The 20,450-nt window shown below is 48.0% G+C and overlaps 1 protein-coding gene across 2 annotated transcripts in view; it reads left to right on the forward strand.

Moving 5' to 3' along the window:
* The window catches only part of LOC121552410 (utrophin-like), a 204,582-nt gene that overhangs the window by 156,354 nt on the left and 27,778 nt on the right, over positions 1–20,450 (forward strand). For both annotated transcript variants that reach the window (XM_041865328.1, XM_041865329.2), the window contains exons 17-19: positions 12,447–12,485; positions 12,846–12,911; positions 15,138–15,203. In XM_041865328.1, coding sequence (XP_041721262.1) covers positions 12,447–12,485; positions 12,846–12,911; positions 15,138–15,203 — 171 coding nt within the window. The remainder of the gene's footprint in view (positions 1–12,446; positions 12,486–12,845; positions 12,912–15,137; positions 15,204–20,450) is intronic.

Consider the following 20,450-nt stretch of genomic DNA (forward strand, 5'->3'; position numbering starts at 1 on the left):
CACTCCACGCGCTGCGTATTGGTCCGCTTCTTCAGACGATCGTGACAGTTGGGCTCTGGGATGGAACAACTGTTGAGCATCTGAGTTTATGGTTGTTGGTGGGGAAAGGGGTTAAGTGTGTATGAGTGTTTCTGTGTGTGTGTGTGTGTGTGTGTGTGTGTGTGTGTATATTTCTCCCATGGGTAAAGAAATTCAAAATGATATTAATTAACAGTAATTTTGATTCAAATGTGCAAATTGTCCAAACAGATCCTCAAGGTAGATGGATGATTTTAAATATGTTATTGGACCATAAACAGATATGGCTCATTAACCTATACAGTCCAAATGATGATGATCCACACTTCTTTGACAATATATATAATAATTGATCAACCCTTCAAGCAAAACAAGACTCTATTATTATGGTGGGAGATTATAACACGGTTTTAAATACCTCTATGGACCGTAAAGGAAATCACACTACAAACTATCACCCTCATTGTGACACTCTGGCTCCGGGACTTTTGTATTTCAGCCAGGGTGTATTTGTTTTGTGGGGTTTTGTTGTATAGGGTGTATTCGTTTGGTTGTGTTTTGGGTGAGTTATTTGTAGTGTCGTGTGACTCCCAATCGGAGGTAACGAGTGTCAGCTGTCGGCTCGTTATCTCTGATTGGGAGCCATATTTAAACTGTTTGTGTTCTCATGAGGGTTGTGGGTTTTTGTTCCTGTTTAGTCATTGTCACTATTGGACTTCACATTCGTCGCTTTGGTTTGTTGTTTTTGGTTGCTTTAAGTAAATAAAGTCAACATGTTCTTTTCACTCGCTGCGCCTTGGTCTCCTTCACTCCTCGACTGAACGTGACAGAAAAACCCACCGTAAAAGGACCAAGCAGCGTGTCAAGCGGCAACAGGACCTACCTACACAGGATTTATGGACGCCTATCAAGGATTCATGGACATGGGAGGAGATACTGGATGGAAAGGGTCCTTGGGCACAACCGGGAGAATATCGCCGCCCTCGTGAAGAGCTGGAGGCAGCTAAAGCCGAGAGGAGGTGGTATGAGGAGGCAGCACGGAGTCGAGGCTGGAAGCCCGTGGGTACTACCCAAAAATTTCTTGGGGGGCTTAAAGGGAGTGTGGCGAAGTCAGGTAGGAGACCTGCGCCTACTCCTGGACTTACCGTGGAGAGCGAGTACGGGCAGACACCGTGTTACGCAGTAGAGCGCATGGTGTCTCCTGTACGCAGGCATAGCCCGGTTCGGTACATTCCAGCTCCACGTATCGGCCGGGCTAGATTGAGCGTTGAGCCGGATGTCATGAAGCCGGCCCAACGATCTGGCCACCAGTGCGTCTCCTCGGGCCGGCTTACATGGCACCAGCCTTACGCATGGTGTCCCCGGTTCGCCCCACATAGGCCGGTGCGGGTTATTCCACCTCCCCGTACTGGTCGGGCGACGGGGAGCATCAACCCGGTAAGGTTGGGCAGGCTCAGTGCTCAAGGGGGCCAGTAAGCCTGCACGGTCCGGTATTTCCGGCGCCACCTCCCCACTCCAGCCCAGTACCACCAGTGCCTACACCACGCACTAGGCTTCCTGTACGTCTGCAGAGCCCTGTGTCTCCTCCACGCACTAGCTGTATGGTGCGTGTCTCCAGCCTTTTCCCACCAGTGCCTACACCACGCACCAAGCCTCCTGTGTGTTCCCCGAGTCCTGTGCGTCCTGTTGCTGCTCTCCGCACTAGGCCTTATGTGCGTCCCCAGGGTCCAGCATGCCCTGTTCCTGCTCTCCGCACTAGGCCTTATGTGCGTCCCCAGGGTCCAGCATGCCCTGTTGCTTCTCCCGCACTAGCCCTGAGATGCGTGTCCTCAGCCCGGTACCTCCAGTTCCGGCACCACGCCACCAGGCCTACGGTGCGCCTCAGACGGCCAGAGTCTGCCGTCTGCCAACCGGGGTCTGAACTGCCCGTCTGCCCTAAGGCGCTTGAACTGGCCATCTGTACTGAGCCTGCAAAGCCGCCCGTCTGCCATGAGCCTTCAAAGCCGTCCGCCAGACCGGAGCCGCTAGAGCCTTCCGCCAGACAGGATCAGCCAGAGCCTTCCGCCAGACAGGATCAGCCAGAGCCTTCCGCCAGCCATGAGCAGCCAGATCCGTCAGCCAGCCGCGAGCAGCCAGATCCGTCAGCCAGCCGTGAGCAGCCAGATCCGTCAGCCAGCCGCGAGCAGCCAGATCCGTCGGCCAGCCATGCGAGCAGCCAGATCCGTCAGCCAGCCGCGAGCAGCCAGATCCGTCAGCCGGCCGCGAGCAGCCAGATCCGTCCAGCCAGCCATGAGCAGCCAGATCCGTCAGCCAGCCATGAGCAGCCAGATCCATCAGCCAGCCATGAGCAGCCAGATCTTTCAGCCAGCCATGAGCCGTCCAGCCAGGATCCGCCAGAGCCGTCCAGCCAGGATCCGCCAGAGTCAGCCAGCCAGGATCCGCCATTGAGTCCGGTGCTGTCCCTTAGCCCGATGCTGTCCCTTAGCCCGATGCTGTCCCTTAGCCCGATGCTGCCTCTTAGCCCGGTGCTGCCCCTAAATCCAGGTGGGGTAAGTTGGAGGGTGGTCATGTGGAGGAGGCTAGGGAAGCGGGTGGTGACTAAGGTGGGGTGGGGACCACGACCAGGGCCAGAACCGCCACCGTGGACAGACGCCCACCCAGACCCTCCCCTAGACTGTATGCTGGTGCGCCCGGAGGTCGCACCTTTAGGGGGGGGTACTGTGACACTCTGGCTCTGGGACTTTTGTATTTGAGCCAGGGTGTATTTGTTTTGTGGGGGTTTTTGTTGTATAGGGTGTATTCGTTTGGTTGTGTTTTTGGGTTAGTTATTTGTAGTGTCGTGTGACTCCCAATCGGAGGTAACGAGTGTCAGCTGTCGGCTCGTTATCTCTGATTGGGAGCCATATTTAAACTGTTTGTGTTCTCATGAGGGTTGTGGGTTTTTGTTCCTGTTTAGTCATTGTCACTATTGGACTTCACATTCGTCGCTTTGGTTTGTTGTTTTTGGTTGCTTTAAGTAAATAAAGTCAACATGTTCTTTTCACTCGCTGCGCCTTGGTCTCCTTCACTCCTCGACGAACGTGACACTCATGCACTTAAGGAAATCATGAATGGTGGATATATGGAGGCTTAAATATCCTGACCTAGTGAGATATACATGGCGTAGGCTCATTCAAGCTAGTCGTCTTGATTACTTTCTTATGTCATTCTCTCTGGCACCAAATGTTTAAAAAGTGTTGATAGGGGACAGAATGTTGTCGGACCATCACATAATTGGCATATACATTACTCGTACAGAATTTCCACGTGGGCAAGGATATTGGAAATCTAATCAAAGCCTATTGGATGATAACTTGTTTTTAACTAGGACAGAGTAATTTATAACTGACTTTTTCTGACATACCATAGGTACAGCAGATCCCCTTATTGTGTGGGACACTTTTAAATGTGCTTTAGAGGCCATGCATTTCAGTACTCATCTCTAAAACAAAAGCTAATAAGGTCAAAAGAGTCCATATTAACAAAGGAAATGGATGGACTAACAGTACATATACAGTGAGGGAAAAATGTATTTGATCCCCTGCTGATTTTGTAAGTTTGCCCACTGACAAAGAAATGATCAGTCTATAATTTTAATGGTAGGTTTATTTGAACAGTGAGAGACAGAATAACAACAAAAAAATCCAGAAAAACGCATGTCAAAAATGTTATAAATTGATTTGATTTTAATGAGGGAAATAAGTATTTGACCCCCTCTCAATCAGAAAGATTTCTGGCTCCCAGGTGTATTTTATACACGTAACGAGCTGAGATTAGGAGCACACTCTTAAAGGGAGTGCTCCTAATCTCAGTTTGTTACCTGTATAAAAGACACCTGTCCACAGAAGCAATCAATCAATCAGATTCCAAACTCTCCACCATGGCCAAGACCAACGAGCTCTCCAAGGATGTCAGGGACAAGATTGTAGACCTACACAAGGCTGGAATGGGCTACAAGACCATCGCCAAGCAGCTTGGTGAGAAGGTGACAACAGTTGGTGAAAAGAAAAACAAAAGAACTGTCAATCTCCCTTGGCCTGGGGCTCCATGCACGATCTCACCTCGTGGAGTTGCAATGATCATGAGAATGGTGAGGAATCAGCCCAGATCTACACAGGAGGATCTTGTCAATGATCTCAAGGCAGCTGGGACCATAGTCACCAAGAAAACAATTGGTAACACACTATGCCGTGAAGGACTGAAATCCTGCAGCGCCCGCAAGGTCCCCCTGCTCAAGAAAGCACATATACAGGCCCGTCTGAAGTTTGCCAATGAACATCTGAATGATTTAGAGGAGAACTGGGTGGAAGTGTTGTGGTCAGATGAGACCAAAATGGAGCTCTTTGGCATCAACTCAACTCGCCGTGTTTGGAGGAGGAGGAATGCTGCCTATGACCCCAAGAACACCATCCCCACCGTCAAACATGGAGGTGGAAACATTATGCATTGGGGGTGTTTTTCCCCAAAGGGGACAGGACAACTTCACCGCATCAAAGGGACGATGGACAGGGCCATGTACCGTCAAATCTTGGGTGAGAACCTCCTTCCCTCAGCCAGGGCATTGAAAATGGATCATGGATGGGTATTCCAGCATGACAATGACCCAAAACCCACGGCCAAGGCAACAAAGGAGTGGCTCAAGAAGAAGCACATTAAAGTCCTGGAGTGGCCAAGCCAATCTCCAGACCTTAATCCCATAGAACATCTGTGGAGGGAGCTGAAGGTTCGAGTTGCCAAACGTCAGGCTCGAAACCTTAATGACTTGGAGAAGATCTGCAAAGTCGAGTGGGACAAAATCCCTCCTGAGATGTGTGCAAACCTGGTGGCCAACCACAAGAAACGTCTGACCTCTGTGATTGCCAACAAGGGTTTTGCCACCAAGTACTAAATCATGTTTTGCAGAGGGGTCAAATACTTATTTCACTCATTAAAATGCAAATCAATTGGTAACATTTTTGACATGCATTTTTCTGTATTTTTGTTTTGTTATTCTGTCTCTCACTGTTCAAAAAAACCTACCATTACAATTATAGACTGATCATGTTTTTGTCAGTGGGCAAACGTACAAATCAGCAGGGGATCAAATATTTTTTCCCTCACTGTATAAACACCATGGCACCACGCAGCCGTCATACCGCTCAGGAAGGAGATGCGTTCCGTCTCCTAGAGATGAACGTACTTTGGTGCAAAATGTGCAAATCAATCCCAGAACAACAGCAAAGGACCTTGTGAAGGTGTATGTAAACTTCCGACTTCAACTGTATGTATGTGTATTTGTATGTATGTATATGTACAGTACCAGTCAAACGTTTGGACACGCCTACTCATTCAAGGTTTATTTTATTTTTTTACTATTTTCTACATTGTAGAATAATAATGAAGACATCAAAACTATGAAATAACACATATGTAATCATGTAGTAACCAAAAAAGTGTTCTGGGATTCATCATTATGCGCACCTGCACGTGATCATCAGGTATCACCTTCCTGATTACCTCCCCTATATATATCACACCCTTTGGTTCCTTCGCCAGGCGTTATTGACTCTGTGTTTGTGTTTCATGTCTGTACGCTACTCGTGTTTGTTGTTTTGTTCCATGTTTCATTTATTATTAACTTCACTCCCTATACTTGCTTCCCGACTCCCAGCGTACACGTTACAACAGCTTTGCACACTCTTGGCATTCTCTCAACCAGCTTCATGAGGTAGTCACCTGGAATGCATTTCAATTAACAGGTGTGCCTTGTTAAAAGTTAATTTGTGGAATTTCTTTCCTTCTTAATGCATTTGAGCCAATACATTGTGTTGTGACAAGGTAGGGTGGGTATACAGAAGTTAGCCCTATTTGGTAAAAGACCAAGTCCATATTATGGCAAGAACAGCTCAAATAAGCAAAGAGAAACGACAGTCCATCATTACTTTAAGACATGAAGGTCAGTCAATGCGGAACATTTCAAGAACTTTGAAAGTTTCTTCAAGTGCTGTCGCAAAAACCATCAAGCACTATGATGAAACTGGCTCTCCTGAAGACCGCCACAGGAACGGAAGACCCAGAGTTACCTCTGCTGCAGAGGATAAATTCATTAGAATAACTACACCTCAGATTGCAGCCCAAATAAATGCTTCACAGAGTTCAATTAACAGACAAATCTCAACATCAACTGTTCAGACTGCATGAATCAGGCCTTCATGGTCTAATTGCTGCAAAGAAACCACTACTAAAGGACACCTATAAGAAGAAGAGACTTGCTTGGGCCAAGAAACACGAGCAATGGACATTAGACCGGTGGAAATCTGTCCTTTGGTCTGATGAGTCCAAAGTTGAGATTTTTGGATCCAAACGCCGTGTCTTTGTGAGACGCAGAGTAGGTGAACGGATGATCTTTGCATGTGTGGTTCCCATCATGAAGCATGGATGAGTTGGTGTGATGGTGTGGGGGTGCTTTGCTGGTGACACTGTCTGTGATTTATTTAGAATTCAAGGCACACTTAACCAGCATGGTTACCACAGCATTCTGCAGCGATACGCCATCCCATCTGGTTTGCGCTTAGTGGGACTATCATTTGTTTTTCAACAGGACAATGACCCAACACACCTCCAGGCTATTTGACCAAGAAGGAGAGTGATGGAGTGCTGCAAAAGATGACCTGGCCTCCGCAAAAGCAGCCAACAAGTGCTCAGCATATGTGGGAACTTCTTCAAGACTGTTGGAAAAGCATCCCAGGTGAAGCTGGTTGAGAGAATGCCAAGAGTCTGCAAAGCTGTCATCAAGGCAAATGTTGGCTACTTTGAAGAATCTGAAATATAAAATATATTTTGATTTGTTTAACACTTCTTTGGTTACTACATTATTCCATATGTGCTATTTCATAGTTTTGATGTCTTCACTATTATTCTACAATGTAGAAAAAGTAAAAAATAAAGAAAAACCCTTGAATGAGTAGGTGTGTCCAAACTTTTGACTGGTACTGTATGTGTATATGTACCCACATTTACATATATGTGGGTATGTATGTGTATGTGTGTATATATATAAATATATTTACATAAAAAATATATGGGTGATTGGAAATGATGCAGACTGTCACGACTGTCAGTGAGATGCGGTTGAAGAAGTCAGGCGCAGGACACGGAACTCTCGGAAACGTACTTTAATCCGATACTGAAAAGATGAACACAGAATGACTCCACGCAGGGAGGAAATAACCCGCTCACAAACGACATACGTGAAGGGAAACAATCACACACAAGATCCCGATGAGAGACAGGGGTAATTATAGGGCAACAATCAAACATAATGTGGAACAGGTGTAAACAATACAGACAAAACTAGACAGACACCGATAACATCGAACGGCAGCAGCTAGTACTCCGGGGGCACGAACGCCGAAGCCTGCCCGAGCAAGGAGGAGGAGCAGCCTCGGCAGAATCCGTGACAGTACCCCCCTGGCGCTGCGGCTCCAGCCGTGCGCCGACCCCGGCCTCAGGGACGGCCAGGAGGACGCGGAGCAGGGCGAAGTCGGATGACTCCGGTGGAACTCTGTCAACAGGGAGGGATCTAGGATGTCCCTCCTAGGGACCCAGCACCGTTCCTCCGGACCGTACCCCTCCCACTCCACGAGATACTGCAGACCCCCATCCGACGCCTCGAATCCACGATGGAACGGACTGAGTACGCCGGAGCCCCTTCGATGTCTAGTGGGGGCGGAGGGGCCTCTCGTACCTCATTCTCCTGGTGTGGACCAGCTACCACCGGCCTGAGGAGAGACACATGGAACGAGGGGTTAATGCGATAATTAATAGGCAGTTTTAACCTATAACATACCTCGTTCAATCTCCTCAGGACTTTAAATGGCCCCACAAACCGCCGACCCAGCTTCCGGCCGGGCAGGTGAAGGGGCAGGTTTCTGGTCGAGAGCCAGACCCGATCTCCAGGTGCATAAACCGGACCCTCACTGCGGTGGCGATCGGCGCTCGCCTTTTGCCGTCTGATGGCCCGCTGCAGATGGACATGCGCAGCGTTCCATGTCTCCTCCGAGCGCCGAAACCATTCATCCACCGCAGGAGCCTCGATCTGGCTCTGATGCCAGGGTGCCAGAACCGGCTGATAGCCCAACACACACTGGAAAGGCGTAAGATTAGTGGAGGAGTGGCGGAGTGAGTTTTGGGCTATCTCTGCCCAGGGAATATATACCCCGACCACTCCTCCTGCCGGTCCTGGCAATAGGACCTCAGAAACCTACCCACATCCTGGTTTACTCTCTCCACCTGCCCATTACTCTCAGGGTGAAAACCTGAGGTAAGGCTGATCGAGACCCCCAAACGTTCCATAAACGCCCTCCACACTCTAGAGGTGAACTGGGGACCTCAATCAGACACTATATCCTCAGGCACCTCGTAGTGCCGGAAAATGTGAGTAAACAGGGCTTCGGCCGTTTGTAGGGCTGTAGGAAGACCTGGCATAGGGATGAGACGGCAGGCCTTAGAAAACCGATCCACAACGACCAAGATCGTGGTATTCCCCTGGGAGGGGGGAAGGTCCATGACAAAATCCACCGACAGGTGAGACCACGGCCATTGTGGAACGGGTAGAGGTTGTAACTTCCCTCTGGGCAGGTGTCTAGGCGCCTTACACTGGGCGCACACCGAGCAGGAAGAAACGTAAACCCTCACGTCCCTGGCTAAGGTGGGCCACCAGTACTTCCCGCTAAGACAGTGCACCGTCCGACCAATACCAGGATGACCAGAGGAGGGTGACGTGTGAGCCCAATAAATCAGTCGGTCACGGACCTCGAGCGGCACGTACCTCCGTCCCTCTGGACACTCTGGGGGAGTAGGGTCAGTACGTAACGCCCGCTCGATTTCCGTGTCGACCTCCCACACCACCGGTGCCACTAGACAAGACTCCGGTAGTATGGGAGTGGGCTTAATGGACCTCTCCTCTGTGTCATATCGTAGGGACAGGGGGTCTGCCTTAACGTTCTGTGACCCTGGGATATAAGTGATCTTAAATACAAACTGGGCAAGAAACATGGCCCACCTAGACTGACGAGGGTTCAGTCTCTTCGCTGCCCGGATGTACTCCAGGTTACGATGGTCAGTCAGAATGAGAAAAGGGTGGTTAGCCCCCTCAAGCCAATGTCTCCACACCTTCAGGGCGTGGACCACCGCTAGCAGCTCCCTGTCCCCCACGTCATAATTGCGTTCCGCCGGACTGAGCTTCTTGGAATAGAAAGCACAGGGGCGGAGTTTAGGAGGCGTGCCCGAGCGCTGAGACAGTATAGCACCGATCCCCGCCTCGGGACGCATCCACCTCAACTTGAACGCCAAAGAGGGATCCGGATGTGCCAGCACCGGAGCCGAGGTGAACAGGTCCTTCAAATGACTAAACGCCCTGTCCGCCTCAGCCGACCACTGCAAACGCACCGGGCCCCCCTTTAGCAGGGAGGTAATGGGAGCTGCTACCTGTCCAAAACCCCGGATAAACCTCCGGTAGTAATTGGCAAAACCCAAAAACCGCTGCACCTCCTTTACCGTAGTGGGAGTCTGCCAATTATGCACGGCTGAAACGCGGTCCATCTCCATCTCCACCCCTGACGCAGACAACCGGTGTCCCAGGAAGGAGATGGACTCCTGGAAAAACAGACATTTATCTGCCTTCACATACAGATCATGCTCCAACAGTCTACCCAGCACCCGACGTACCAGGGACACATGCTCGGTACGTGTAGCGGAGTATATCAGAATGTCATCAATATACACCACTACCCCCTGTCTATGCAAATCCCGGAAAATATTGTCCACAAATGATTGGAAGACTGAAGGAGCATTCATTAGACCGTATGGCATGACGAGGTACTCATAGTGACCCGAGGTGGTACTGAATGCTGTCTTCCACTCATCTCCTTCCCGAATGCGCACCAGGTTGTAAGCGCTCCTGAGATCCAATTTTGTGAAGAAGCGCGCCCCGTGTAATGACTCCGTCATACTAGCAATCAGAGGGAGAGGATAGCTGTATTTAATAGTGATCTGATTGAGACCACGGTAATCAATACACGGGCGTAAACCCCCATCCTTCTTCTTCACAAAAAACAAACTTGAGGACGCAGGGGAAGTGGACGGCCGTATTTATCCCTGTCTCAAGGATTCGGTGACATAAGTCTCCATAGCAGCCGTCTCCTCCTGAGACAGAGGATACACATGGCTACGAGGGAGCGCAGCGCCAACCTGGAGGTCTATCGCACAATCCCCCTGTCGATGAGGTGGTAATTGAGTCGCCTTCTTCTTACAGAAGGCGCGTGCCCAATCGGCATACTCAGGAGGAATGTGCATTGTGGGCATTTGGTTCAGACTTTCCACCGTCGTTGCCCCTACTGAAACACCTACACACCGCCCCACACACTGATCAGACCATCCCTTGAGAGCCCACTGTTGCCATGAAATGTTGGGGTCATGAGATGTTAACCAGGGAAGCCCCAACACCACAGGAAACGCAGGAGAGTCAATTAAATACAACTGTATAGTCTCCTCATGACCATTCTGCGTTTTCATCTTCAGTGGCGCTGTGACCTCTCTAATCAATCCCGACCCCAAAGGCCGGCTGTCTAGGGCATGGATAGGGAAGGGCACATCGACTGGTAATATAGGGATTCCTAACTTATATGAGAAATGGCGATCGATAAAATTCCCAGCTGCGCCTGAATCGACTAGCGCCTTATGCTGGGAGTAAGAAGAAACATCTGGAAACACAACTTGAATACACATATGAACAACAGAGAGCTCTGGGTGAGTTGGGGCCTTACTCACCTGGAATGACTCATCAGTGCGTTGCCTGCTGCCTCGAATCCGAGGAGACCCTCCCCAGCACCGAACCGCCGTGTGTCCTCTGCGGCCACAGTTGGTGCAGGGGACAGCCTCTCTCCTGGCCTCCCTACTACCAGCACCCCCGAGCTCCATAGGGCTCGGCTCGGAAGTGCTGGGGGATGGAATGGACGGCCCCAGCTCCGGACGTCCGCGGGTAGCCAACAGGGTATCCAGGCGAATCGACATGTCCACCAGCTGATCGAAGCTTAGGTTGGTGTCCCTGCAGGCCAACTCTCGACGAACGTCCTCTCTTAAGCTACACCTGTAGTGGTCGATGAGGGCCCTCTCATTCCATCCCGAATTGGCAGCCAGAGTCCGGAAGTCCAGTGCGAATTCCTGCGCGCTCCTCCTCCCCTGTCTGAGGTGGAACAGACGCTCACCCGCCGCCTTCCCCTCCGGGGGATGATCGAACACCGCCCTGAAGCGGCGAGTGAACTCTGCATAGTTCACAGTAGCGGCGTCTATTCCTCCCCACTCGGCTTTGGCCCACTCCAGTGCCTTGCCGGACAGACAGGAGATGAGGGCGGACACGCTCTCGTATCCCGAGGGTGCCTGGTGAATGGTTGCCAGGTAAAGTTCCACCTGGAGCAGGAAACCCTGACACCTGGCTGCGGTGCCATCATAAGCCCTCGGGAGCGAGAGCCGAATCCCACTGGACTCCTGATGTGAGACGATAGGAGTGGCCGATGGTGGTGGTATCGTTGGAGGAGGTGTGGGCAAACCTCCTCTCTCCCATCGTCCCAAGGTGTTCATCACCCTTTCCATGGCGGCACCAAGATCTTGAAGCATAGCTGCCTGTTGTAGGACGCGCTCCTCGAGTGATCCGGTCGGTGCCGTCGCTCCTGCTGACTCCATGTTGTGGTGTGTGATTCTGTCACGACTGTCAGTGAGATGCGGTTGAAGAAGTCAGGTGCAGGACACGGAACTCTCGGAAACGTACTTTAATCCGATACTGAAAAGATGAACACAGAATGACTCCACGCAGGGAGGAAATAACCCGCTCACAAACGACATACGTGAAGGGAAACAATCACAAACAAGATCCCGATGAGAGACAGGGGTAATTATAGGGCAACAATCAAACATAATGTGGAACAGGTGTAAACAATACAGACAAAACTAGACAGACACCGATAACATCGAACGGCAGCAGCTAGTACTCCGGGGACGACGAACGCCGAAGCCTGCCCGAGCAAGGAGGAGGAGCAGCCTCGGCAGAATCCGTGACACAGACAATTACATTGATGGAAGCTACAATCTCTCCGCAATATTAATGCTGATCTACCCCATAATAAAAAATAATAAAAAACATCTACCTGGTGTGCTGTGTGCTCCTGTTGTCGCCCTCTTCTGGCCCCCTCCAAGCATAGCCCATCTTATGCTGTTGGTTTGAACCCTACCACCTGTACTCTCCTCCTATTGGTTCTTGACCTTGTTGCTGTTATATAGCCCTAATGATTGATGTTCTGTGGTTCCTCTCCTCCCTTCCCTTCCTTCCCTCCTTCCCTCCGTTTCTCTTACAGTCCCGTCACTCTCATCAGCATGTGTCCGGAGCAGTACGAGTGAGTATCTGCACGTGCCCACTCCCTCCCCCCTCGAGATCAGAATGCCCTCCTCCATGTCCCTGCATCTAAAACTCACCACCCCAACCACCCCCACTCAGCCGTCATACCACATGTTACCTCTCTGCCCGATCTACCAACCAAGCTCTTCCTCCTCCTCTTCCTCACAGCATCCTCTTCCTCCTGACATCCTTTCATCCCACTAGCGGTGCAGTAACTCCTGACCGGCTACCTAGATCATCACAATCTTCTGTTGTTGATTTGTTTGTATGTTTGTTTGTTTATTATATTATCATTGATTACTAGTGTTATTGTGTCTCATTTTATACCCATCTCCACCCTTCCATTCCCTCTCTCCAGGCCTTCCCAGTCATCCCAGCTCGCTCATGATGACAGTCATTCCAGGATAGAGCAGTACGCTAGCAGGTACTGTACGCTTCACATTCACTTGGTCGTGTAGAAGTTGAGAATACATACAGTGCATTCAGAAAGTATTCAGACCCCTTCACTGTTTCCATATTTTAAGGACTTTGTTGTCCTTAAGCCATTTTGCCACAACTTTGGAAGTATGCTTGGGGTCATTGTCCATTTGCAACACCCATTTGCGACAAAGCTTTAACTTCCTGACTGATGTCTTGAGATGTTGTTTCAATATATCCACATAATTTTCCTTCCTCATGATGCCATCTATTTTGTGAATTGCACCAGTCCCTCCTGCAGCAAAGCACCCCCACAGCATGATGCTGCCACCCCCATGCTTCACGGTTGGGATGGTGTTCTTCGGCTTGCAAGCAACCCCCTTTTTCCTCCAAACATAACCATGGTCATTATGGCCAAACAGATATATTTTTGTTTCATCAGACCAGAGGATATTTCTCCAAAAAGTACGATCTTTGTCCCCATGTGCAGTTGCAAACCGTAGCCTGGCATTTTTATGGTGGTTTTGGAGCAGTGGCTTCTTCCTTGATGAGCAGCCTTTCAGGTTATGTCGATATAGGACTCAATTTACTGTGGATATAGATACTTTTGTACCTGTTTCCTCCAGCATCTTCACAAGGTCCTTTGCTGTTGTTCTGGGATGGATTTGCACTTTTCGCACCAAAGTATGTTCATCTCTAGGAGACAGAACGCGTCGCCTTCCTGAGCGGTATGATGGCTGCGTGATCCCATGGTGTTTATACTTGCATACTATTGTTTGTACAGATGAACGTGGTACCTTCAGGCATTTGGAAATTGCTCCCAAGGATGAACCAGACTTGTGGAGGTCTACACATTTTTTTCTGAGGTCTTGGCTGATTTCTTTTTATTTTCCAATGATGTCAAGCAAAGAGGCACTGAATGTGAAGGTAGGCCTTGAAATACATCCACAGGTACACCTCCAATTAAATCAAATGATGTCAATTAGCCTATCAGAAGCTTCTAAAGCCATGACATCATTTTCTGGAATTTTCCAAGCTGTTTAAAGGCACAGTCAACTTAGTGTATGTAAACATCTGACCCACTGGAATTGTGATACAGTGAATTATAAGTGAAATAATCTGTCTGTAAACAATTGTTGGAATAATTACTTGTGTCATACAGAAAATAGATGTCCTAACCGACTTGCCAAATCTAGAGTTTGTTAACCAGAAATTTGTGGAGTGGTTGAAAAACGAATTTTAATGACTCCAACCTAAGTGTATGTAAACAACTGTATGTTTATGTTATATTTCTGTTTTTGTTTTTTGAATAAGGCTGTAATGTAACAAAATGTGGAAAAAGTGAAGGGGTCTGAATACTTTCTGAATGCAATGTATTACCGTCTATGCCGTCTACACTGTTGTCCATTAACGTAGAGACAGTAGGGCTAGCCTCCCCTGCAAATATTACTGTGCCCCCTCAGTTCCAGCCATTCCATATGCTATACTGACAGGATTTGACCACCTGGTCTGACACATCCTTCCCTTTCATGAACCATTAACCCACAGATCAATGGCTACAGCCCCTCACTGTTACCAGTTAACAAGCTGCCTTGACACACACACACACACACATATGTGCACACACACACATACACATACACATACACATACACATACACATACACATATACACATATACACAGACTCCGTATTAACATACTAGCCCTATCCCAATGTCAGCCTTGTGCCAGTGTAGGGATCATAATCTCCCTTGGAGCTATGAAGCTCCCCTCTCGCCCTCTCTTTATTACACAGCTCAATAAATAGAGCTGTTGATCTGCTGGCCCAATCTAATTACCTTCTGTGTGTGTGTGTGTGTGTGTGGGCAACAAGGCCAGGGCCAGTAATCCACTGTGTTCCCCTCCCAACTGCATGGATCTATCACAACACCCACAATCCACCCGTGCCCAACAGGATTGGACCAGTGTGGTTCTGAACCTCTCGTCCCAGTCACTGTACCATAATCTATCTCATGTCATAATTGGGTCCCATATTGTAATGGCTGATCCCCTGGCTGTTGGACTGAACTCTGTCTGAATGCCTGATGTCTGCTGTCCACTCGTTATGTTATGTCACATTTCATCCGCTCAGCTAGAAAGTTGCACTAGCCAGCAGTGTTTGGTACATTGACCTCCATGTTAACGTTCATTAACTCATCCAGCTAATGTCTGTATCTGTATGTGTTTCTCAGACTGGCTCAGATGGAATGCTCCAATGGTTCTCTGCCCACTGACAGCAGCTCAGCTACAGGAAGCATGTAAGTAAACATTAGTTGCCACAAGTATCCATTAGTAACCATTAGGTTTCCCAACTGTCCACCGACCTGTCAACCTTGAGGTTAGACTAATGGACTTCATATCTCTGTCATGACTACCTGTGTTATGTTTGACTCAATGGACTGTGGAGTTACACTACAGTATGTCTCTCACCCTGCCATAAAATATTGAAGTCTCTCTGTTAATTCATGTGTTAGAGCTTTGAGGGCATGTATAAAAAATATAATGATTATTATTGTCATTATTTGGTCTGTGATAATTGAAGAAGCAGAGAACAATATATAGAAAATAGGATGGGTGAGAGAATGGGGGAGAAGGAGGAGAAATGGAGATGGAAAAACTGAGAGGGAGGAGAGAAGTTTGAATTACGCACGGGGGGAGGAAAGATAAGGATGGAAAGAGTGGGGAAGAGAGAAAGTTACAGTGCGTTAAAGAGAGAAAGATGGTTTGCTTTGATATAGATTAGAATGAATGATCTTGGAGTTGGAAGATGGTTATGGTGAGAGAGAACTTTCAAGAGAAAAGGTGGGGCGAGAGAGGGAGAGGGCATGACAAAAGATAAAGAGGCGGTAAGCAATACTGAAGCTCCAGATTTGTGTGTGTGTGTCTGTCTGAGGGGGAGAGAGAAAGAGAGCGAGAGCTTGAGATTGTTTCTATAGACGTTCCCTTAAAACTGCCTGAAGGGCACCTATTCCCATCTGAGGTTCTAATCGGGGGAATGAGTTCTCTGAGCTCTGACACCCTCTGAGGTCACACACACACTGATGCTGGTTGGAGCTCTCTGTACACCTTCTGTTGCTGTGATCCTGTGTTTAGAGGGGGGGTTAGAATGTGATGATCCCTCAACCTACTCTGATAAGAGAGAGAAGCAGAGCTGAAGTCTGCAGATATCCCTCAGATGATCTGCATGTGTGCACGTGTGCGTACACTGAAGCTCATGTGGGATTTGGAAATGGTTTTCAGTGAGGACACGTTGGCAAAAATCAACCCACACATGAAGGAGCATCAGGGGTGTTTGAGGGAGCAGGAGACAACTGCATAAGAGAGAAATATAATCAGGGACACAGTGAGCATGATAGACAGATTGGAGAGAGATAGAGAGGGAAAAGAGAGTGACAGAAAGATAGAAAAAGTGGGAGAGAGTGAGAGAGACAGGCAGCGTGGGTAGACTGAAACGTTTCAGGGTCTTGAGTCTCGACCAACTCTACACACTCACACACTACACACTTATGTACATACCCCAACCAGAAGCCATGGATTACAGGCAACATCCACATTGAGCTAAAGGCTAGAGCTGCCGCTTTCAAGGAGTGGGACATTTTTCCTGAAGCTTATTAAAAATCCTGCTACGACCTCCGACGAGCTATCAAACAGAAAAGTGTCAATACAGGATAAGATCGTATCCCACTACGCCGGCTCTGACGCTCAACGGATGTGTCAGGGCTTGCAAATTATCACGGATTACATAGGGAAACCGAGCCACGAGTTGCCCAGCGATGCGAGCCTACCAGACAAACTACATGCCTTCTATGCTCGCTTCAAGGCAAGCAACACTGAACCATGCATGAGAGCACCAGCTGTTCCGGACGACTGTGTGATGTCGCTCTCTGTAGCCGATGTGAGTAAGACCTTTAAACAGGTTAACATTCACAAGGCCGCGGGGCCAGAAGGAATACCAGGATGCATACACTGCGCTGCATGCGCTGACCAGCTGGCCCTGTAGCACTCTATAGCCATGACATGCTTTGAAAGGCTGGTCATGGCTCACTCCAATTCGCATACTGCCCCAAGAGATCCACTGATGACGCAATCGCTATTGCACTCAACACTGCCCTCACCCACCTGGACAAAAGGAATACCAATGTAAGAATGCTGTTCATTGAGAACAGCTCAGCATTCAAAACCATAGTCCCCTCCATGCTCATCACCAAGATCAGGACCCTGGGACTGAACAACTCCCTCTGCAACTGGATCCTGGCGGTGAGGATAGGCAACAACACATCCACTACGCTGACCATCAACACGGGGGCCCCTCAGGGGTGTGTGTTTAGTCCCCTTCTGTACACCCTGTTCACCCATGACCCAACACCATCATCAACTTTGCTGATAACACGACAGTGGTAAGACTGATCACCGACGACAATAAGGCAGCCTATAGGGAGGAGGTCAGAGACCTGGCAGTGTGGTGCCAGGACAACAACCTCTTCCTCAACGTCAGCAAGACAAAGGAGCTGATCGTGGACTACAGGAAACGGAGGGGCGAGCACACCCCCATCCACATCGATGGGGCTAAAGTGGAGCGGGTCGAGAGCTTTAAGTTCCTCTGTGTCCTTATCACTAAGAAATGAACATGGTGCACACACACCCACACAGGGCACGTAAGCACCTCTTCCCCCTCAGGAGGCTGAAAAGATTTGGCTTTGGCCCTCAGATCCTCTGCACCATTGAGAGCATGTTGACTTGTTGCGTCACCGCTTCGTAAGGCAGTTGCAAGGCTTCCGTCCGCAAGGCACTATAGAGGGTGGTGAGGACGGCTCAGTACATCACTGGGGCCAAGCTCCCTGCCATCCAGGACCTCTACACCAGGTGATGTCAGAGGAAGGCCCAAAAAATTGTCAAAGACTCCAGCCACCCAAGCCATAGACTGTTCTCTCTGTAACCGCACGGCAAGTGGTACCAGTGCACGAAGTCTGAGACCAACAGGACCCTAAACAGCTTCTACCCGTGCCATAAGACTGCTAAACAAGACTGCTAAATAGCTAATCAAATGGCTTCCCTGGACTACCTGCATTGACCCTTTCTTGCACTGACTCAATGCACACACACTGGATGCACACACACACATAGCACGCGCACACATGCATACTGATAACACACATACACTCACACACACATTCACACTCACCACATACACTGCTGCTGCTGTCTATTTTCTATCCTGTTACCTAGTCACTTTACCCCTATAGCCATGTTACAGTTGAAGTTGGAAGTTTATATACACTTAGGTTGGAGTCATTAAAACTTGTTTTTCAACCACTCCACAAATGTCTTGTTAACAAACTATAGTTTTGGCAAGTCGGTTAGGACATCTACTTTCTGCATGACACAAGTAATTCTTCCAACAATTGTTTACAGACATATTATTTCACTTATAATTCACTGTATAACAATTCCAGTGGGTCAGAAGTACATGCACTAAGTTGACTGTGCCTTTAAACAGCTTGGAAAATTCCAGAAAATGATGTCATGGCTTTAGAAGCTTCTGATAGGCTAATTTACATAATTTGAGTCAATTGAAGGTGCACCTGTGGATGTATTTCAAGGCCTACCTGCAAACTCAGTGCCTCTTTGCTTGACATCATGGGAAAATCAAAACAAATCAGCCAAGACCTCAGAAAAAAATGTGTAGGCCTCCACAAGTCTGGTTCATCCTTGGGAGCAATTTCCAAACGCCTGAAGGTACCACGTTCATCTGTAAAAACAATAGTACGCAAGTATAAACACCATGGGACCACGCAGCCATCATACCGCTCAGGAAGGAGACGCATTCTGTCTCCTAGAGATGAACGTACTTTGGTGCGAAAAGTGCAAATCAATCCCAGAACAACAGCAAAGGACCTTGTGAAGATGATGGAGGAAACAGGTACAAAAGTATCTATATCCACATTAAAACGAGTCCTATATCGACATAACCTGAAAGTCCGCTCAGCAAGGAAGAAGCCACTGCTCCAAAACCGCCATAAAAAAGCCAGACTACGGTTTGCAACTGCACATGGGGACAAAGATCGTACTTTTTGGAGAAATGTCCTCTGGTCTGATGAAACAAAAATATAACTGTTTGTCCATAATGACCATCGTTACTTTTGGAGGAAAAAAGGGGCGGCTTGCAAGCCGAAAGAAAACACCATCCCAACCGTGAAGCATGGGGGTGGCAGCATCATGCTGTGGGGGTGCTTTGCTGCAGGAGGGACTGGTGCACTTCACAAAATAGATGGCATCATGAGGAAGGAAAATTACGTGGGTATATTGAAGCATCATCTCAAGACATCAGTCAGGAAGTTAAAGCTTGGTCGCAAATGAGTCTTCCAAATGGACAATAACCCCAAGCATACTTCCAAAGTTGTGGCAAAATGGCTTAAGGACAACAAAGTCAAGGTATTGGAGTGGCCATCACAAAGCACTGACCTCAATCCTATAGAAAATGTGTGGGCAGAACTGAAAAAGCGTGTGTGCAAGGAGGCCTACAAACCTGACTCAGTTACACCAGCTTTGTCAGGAGGAATGGGCCAAAATTCACCCAACTTATTGTGGGAAGCTTGTGGAAGGCTACCCGAAACGTTTGACCCAAGTTAAACAATTTAAAGGCAATGCTACCAAATACTAATTGAGTGTATGTAAACTTCTGACCCACTGGGAATATGATGAAAGAAATAGAAACTGAAATAAATCATTCTCTCTACTATTATTCTGACATTTCACATTCTTAAAATAAAGTGGTGATCCTAACTGACTTAAGACAGGGAATTTTTACTAGGATTAAATGTCATGAATTGTGAAAAACTGAGTTTAAATGTATTTGGCTAAGGTGTATGTAATATTCCGACTTCAACTGTACTTTTACTCGTTATTGTTATTCACTGTGTATTTATTCCTCATGCCACTAATACTTTTTTTACATTACATTTTTTATCTTGTATCTTTATCTTAAATCTGCGTTATTGGAAAGCAGTTCACTGTTAGACTACACCTGTTTACGAAGCATGTAACAAATACAATTTGATTTGATTTTGTGCGTGTCCATACTCACGTGTGTTTGAGTTCTTTTCAGCCATCTGCCCCAACACCTCCCTTTGTCCGTCTACACTCTGCAAAAAAGCTATAGTACCGTTTCACCACAGTAATGGCCTGAACATGCTTTTTTTGCTCTGATTACACCCTACCTAATAATGTTATCTGCTTCGGATCGATGAAAGGAAGGAGGGAGGAAAAGACGGATAGATAGGTGAAGGATGATGCTGATGAGGATGAGGAAGGTTAATGTGATAGCTCCAATAGAAGTAGCAGAGTAAAAACAGCCTCCAGGCTCCAACTACTTATCCTCTCATCCTGTTTTTACTCACATCAGCTCTGTAAGTACACCCACTGTGTTTTTTTTTTTACACATTTCTGCTCAGGTAATATCCCACTGTATAGCTTACTTTCATTAGGTTTTAACACTTATTTTCTCA

The sequence above is a fragment of the Coregonus clupeaformis genome, chromosome 36 (genome assembly GCF_020615455.1).
Source record: "Coregonus clupeaformis isolate EN_2021a chromosome 36, ASM2061545v1, whole genome shotgun sequence".
NCBI lineage: Eukaryota > Metazoa > Chordata > Actinopteri > Salmoniformes > Salmonidae > Coregonus > Coregonus clupeaformis.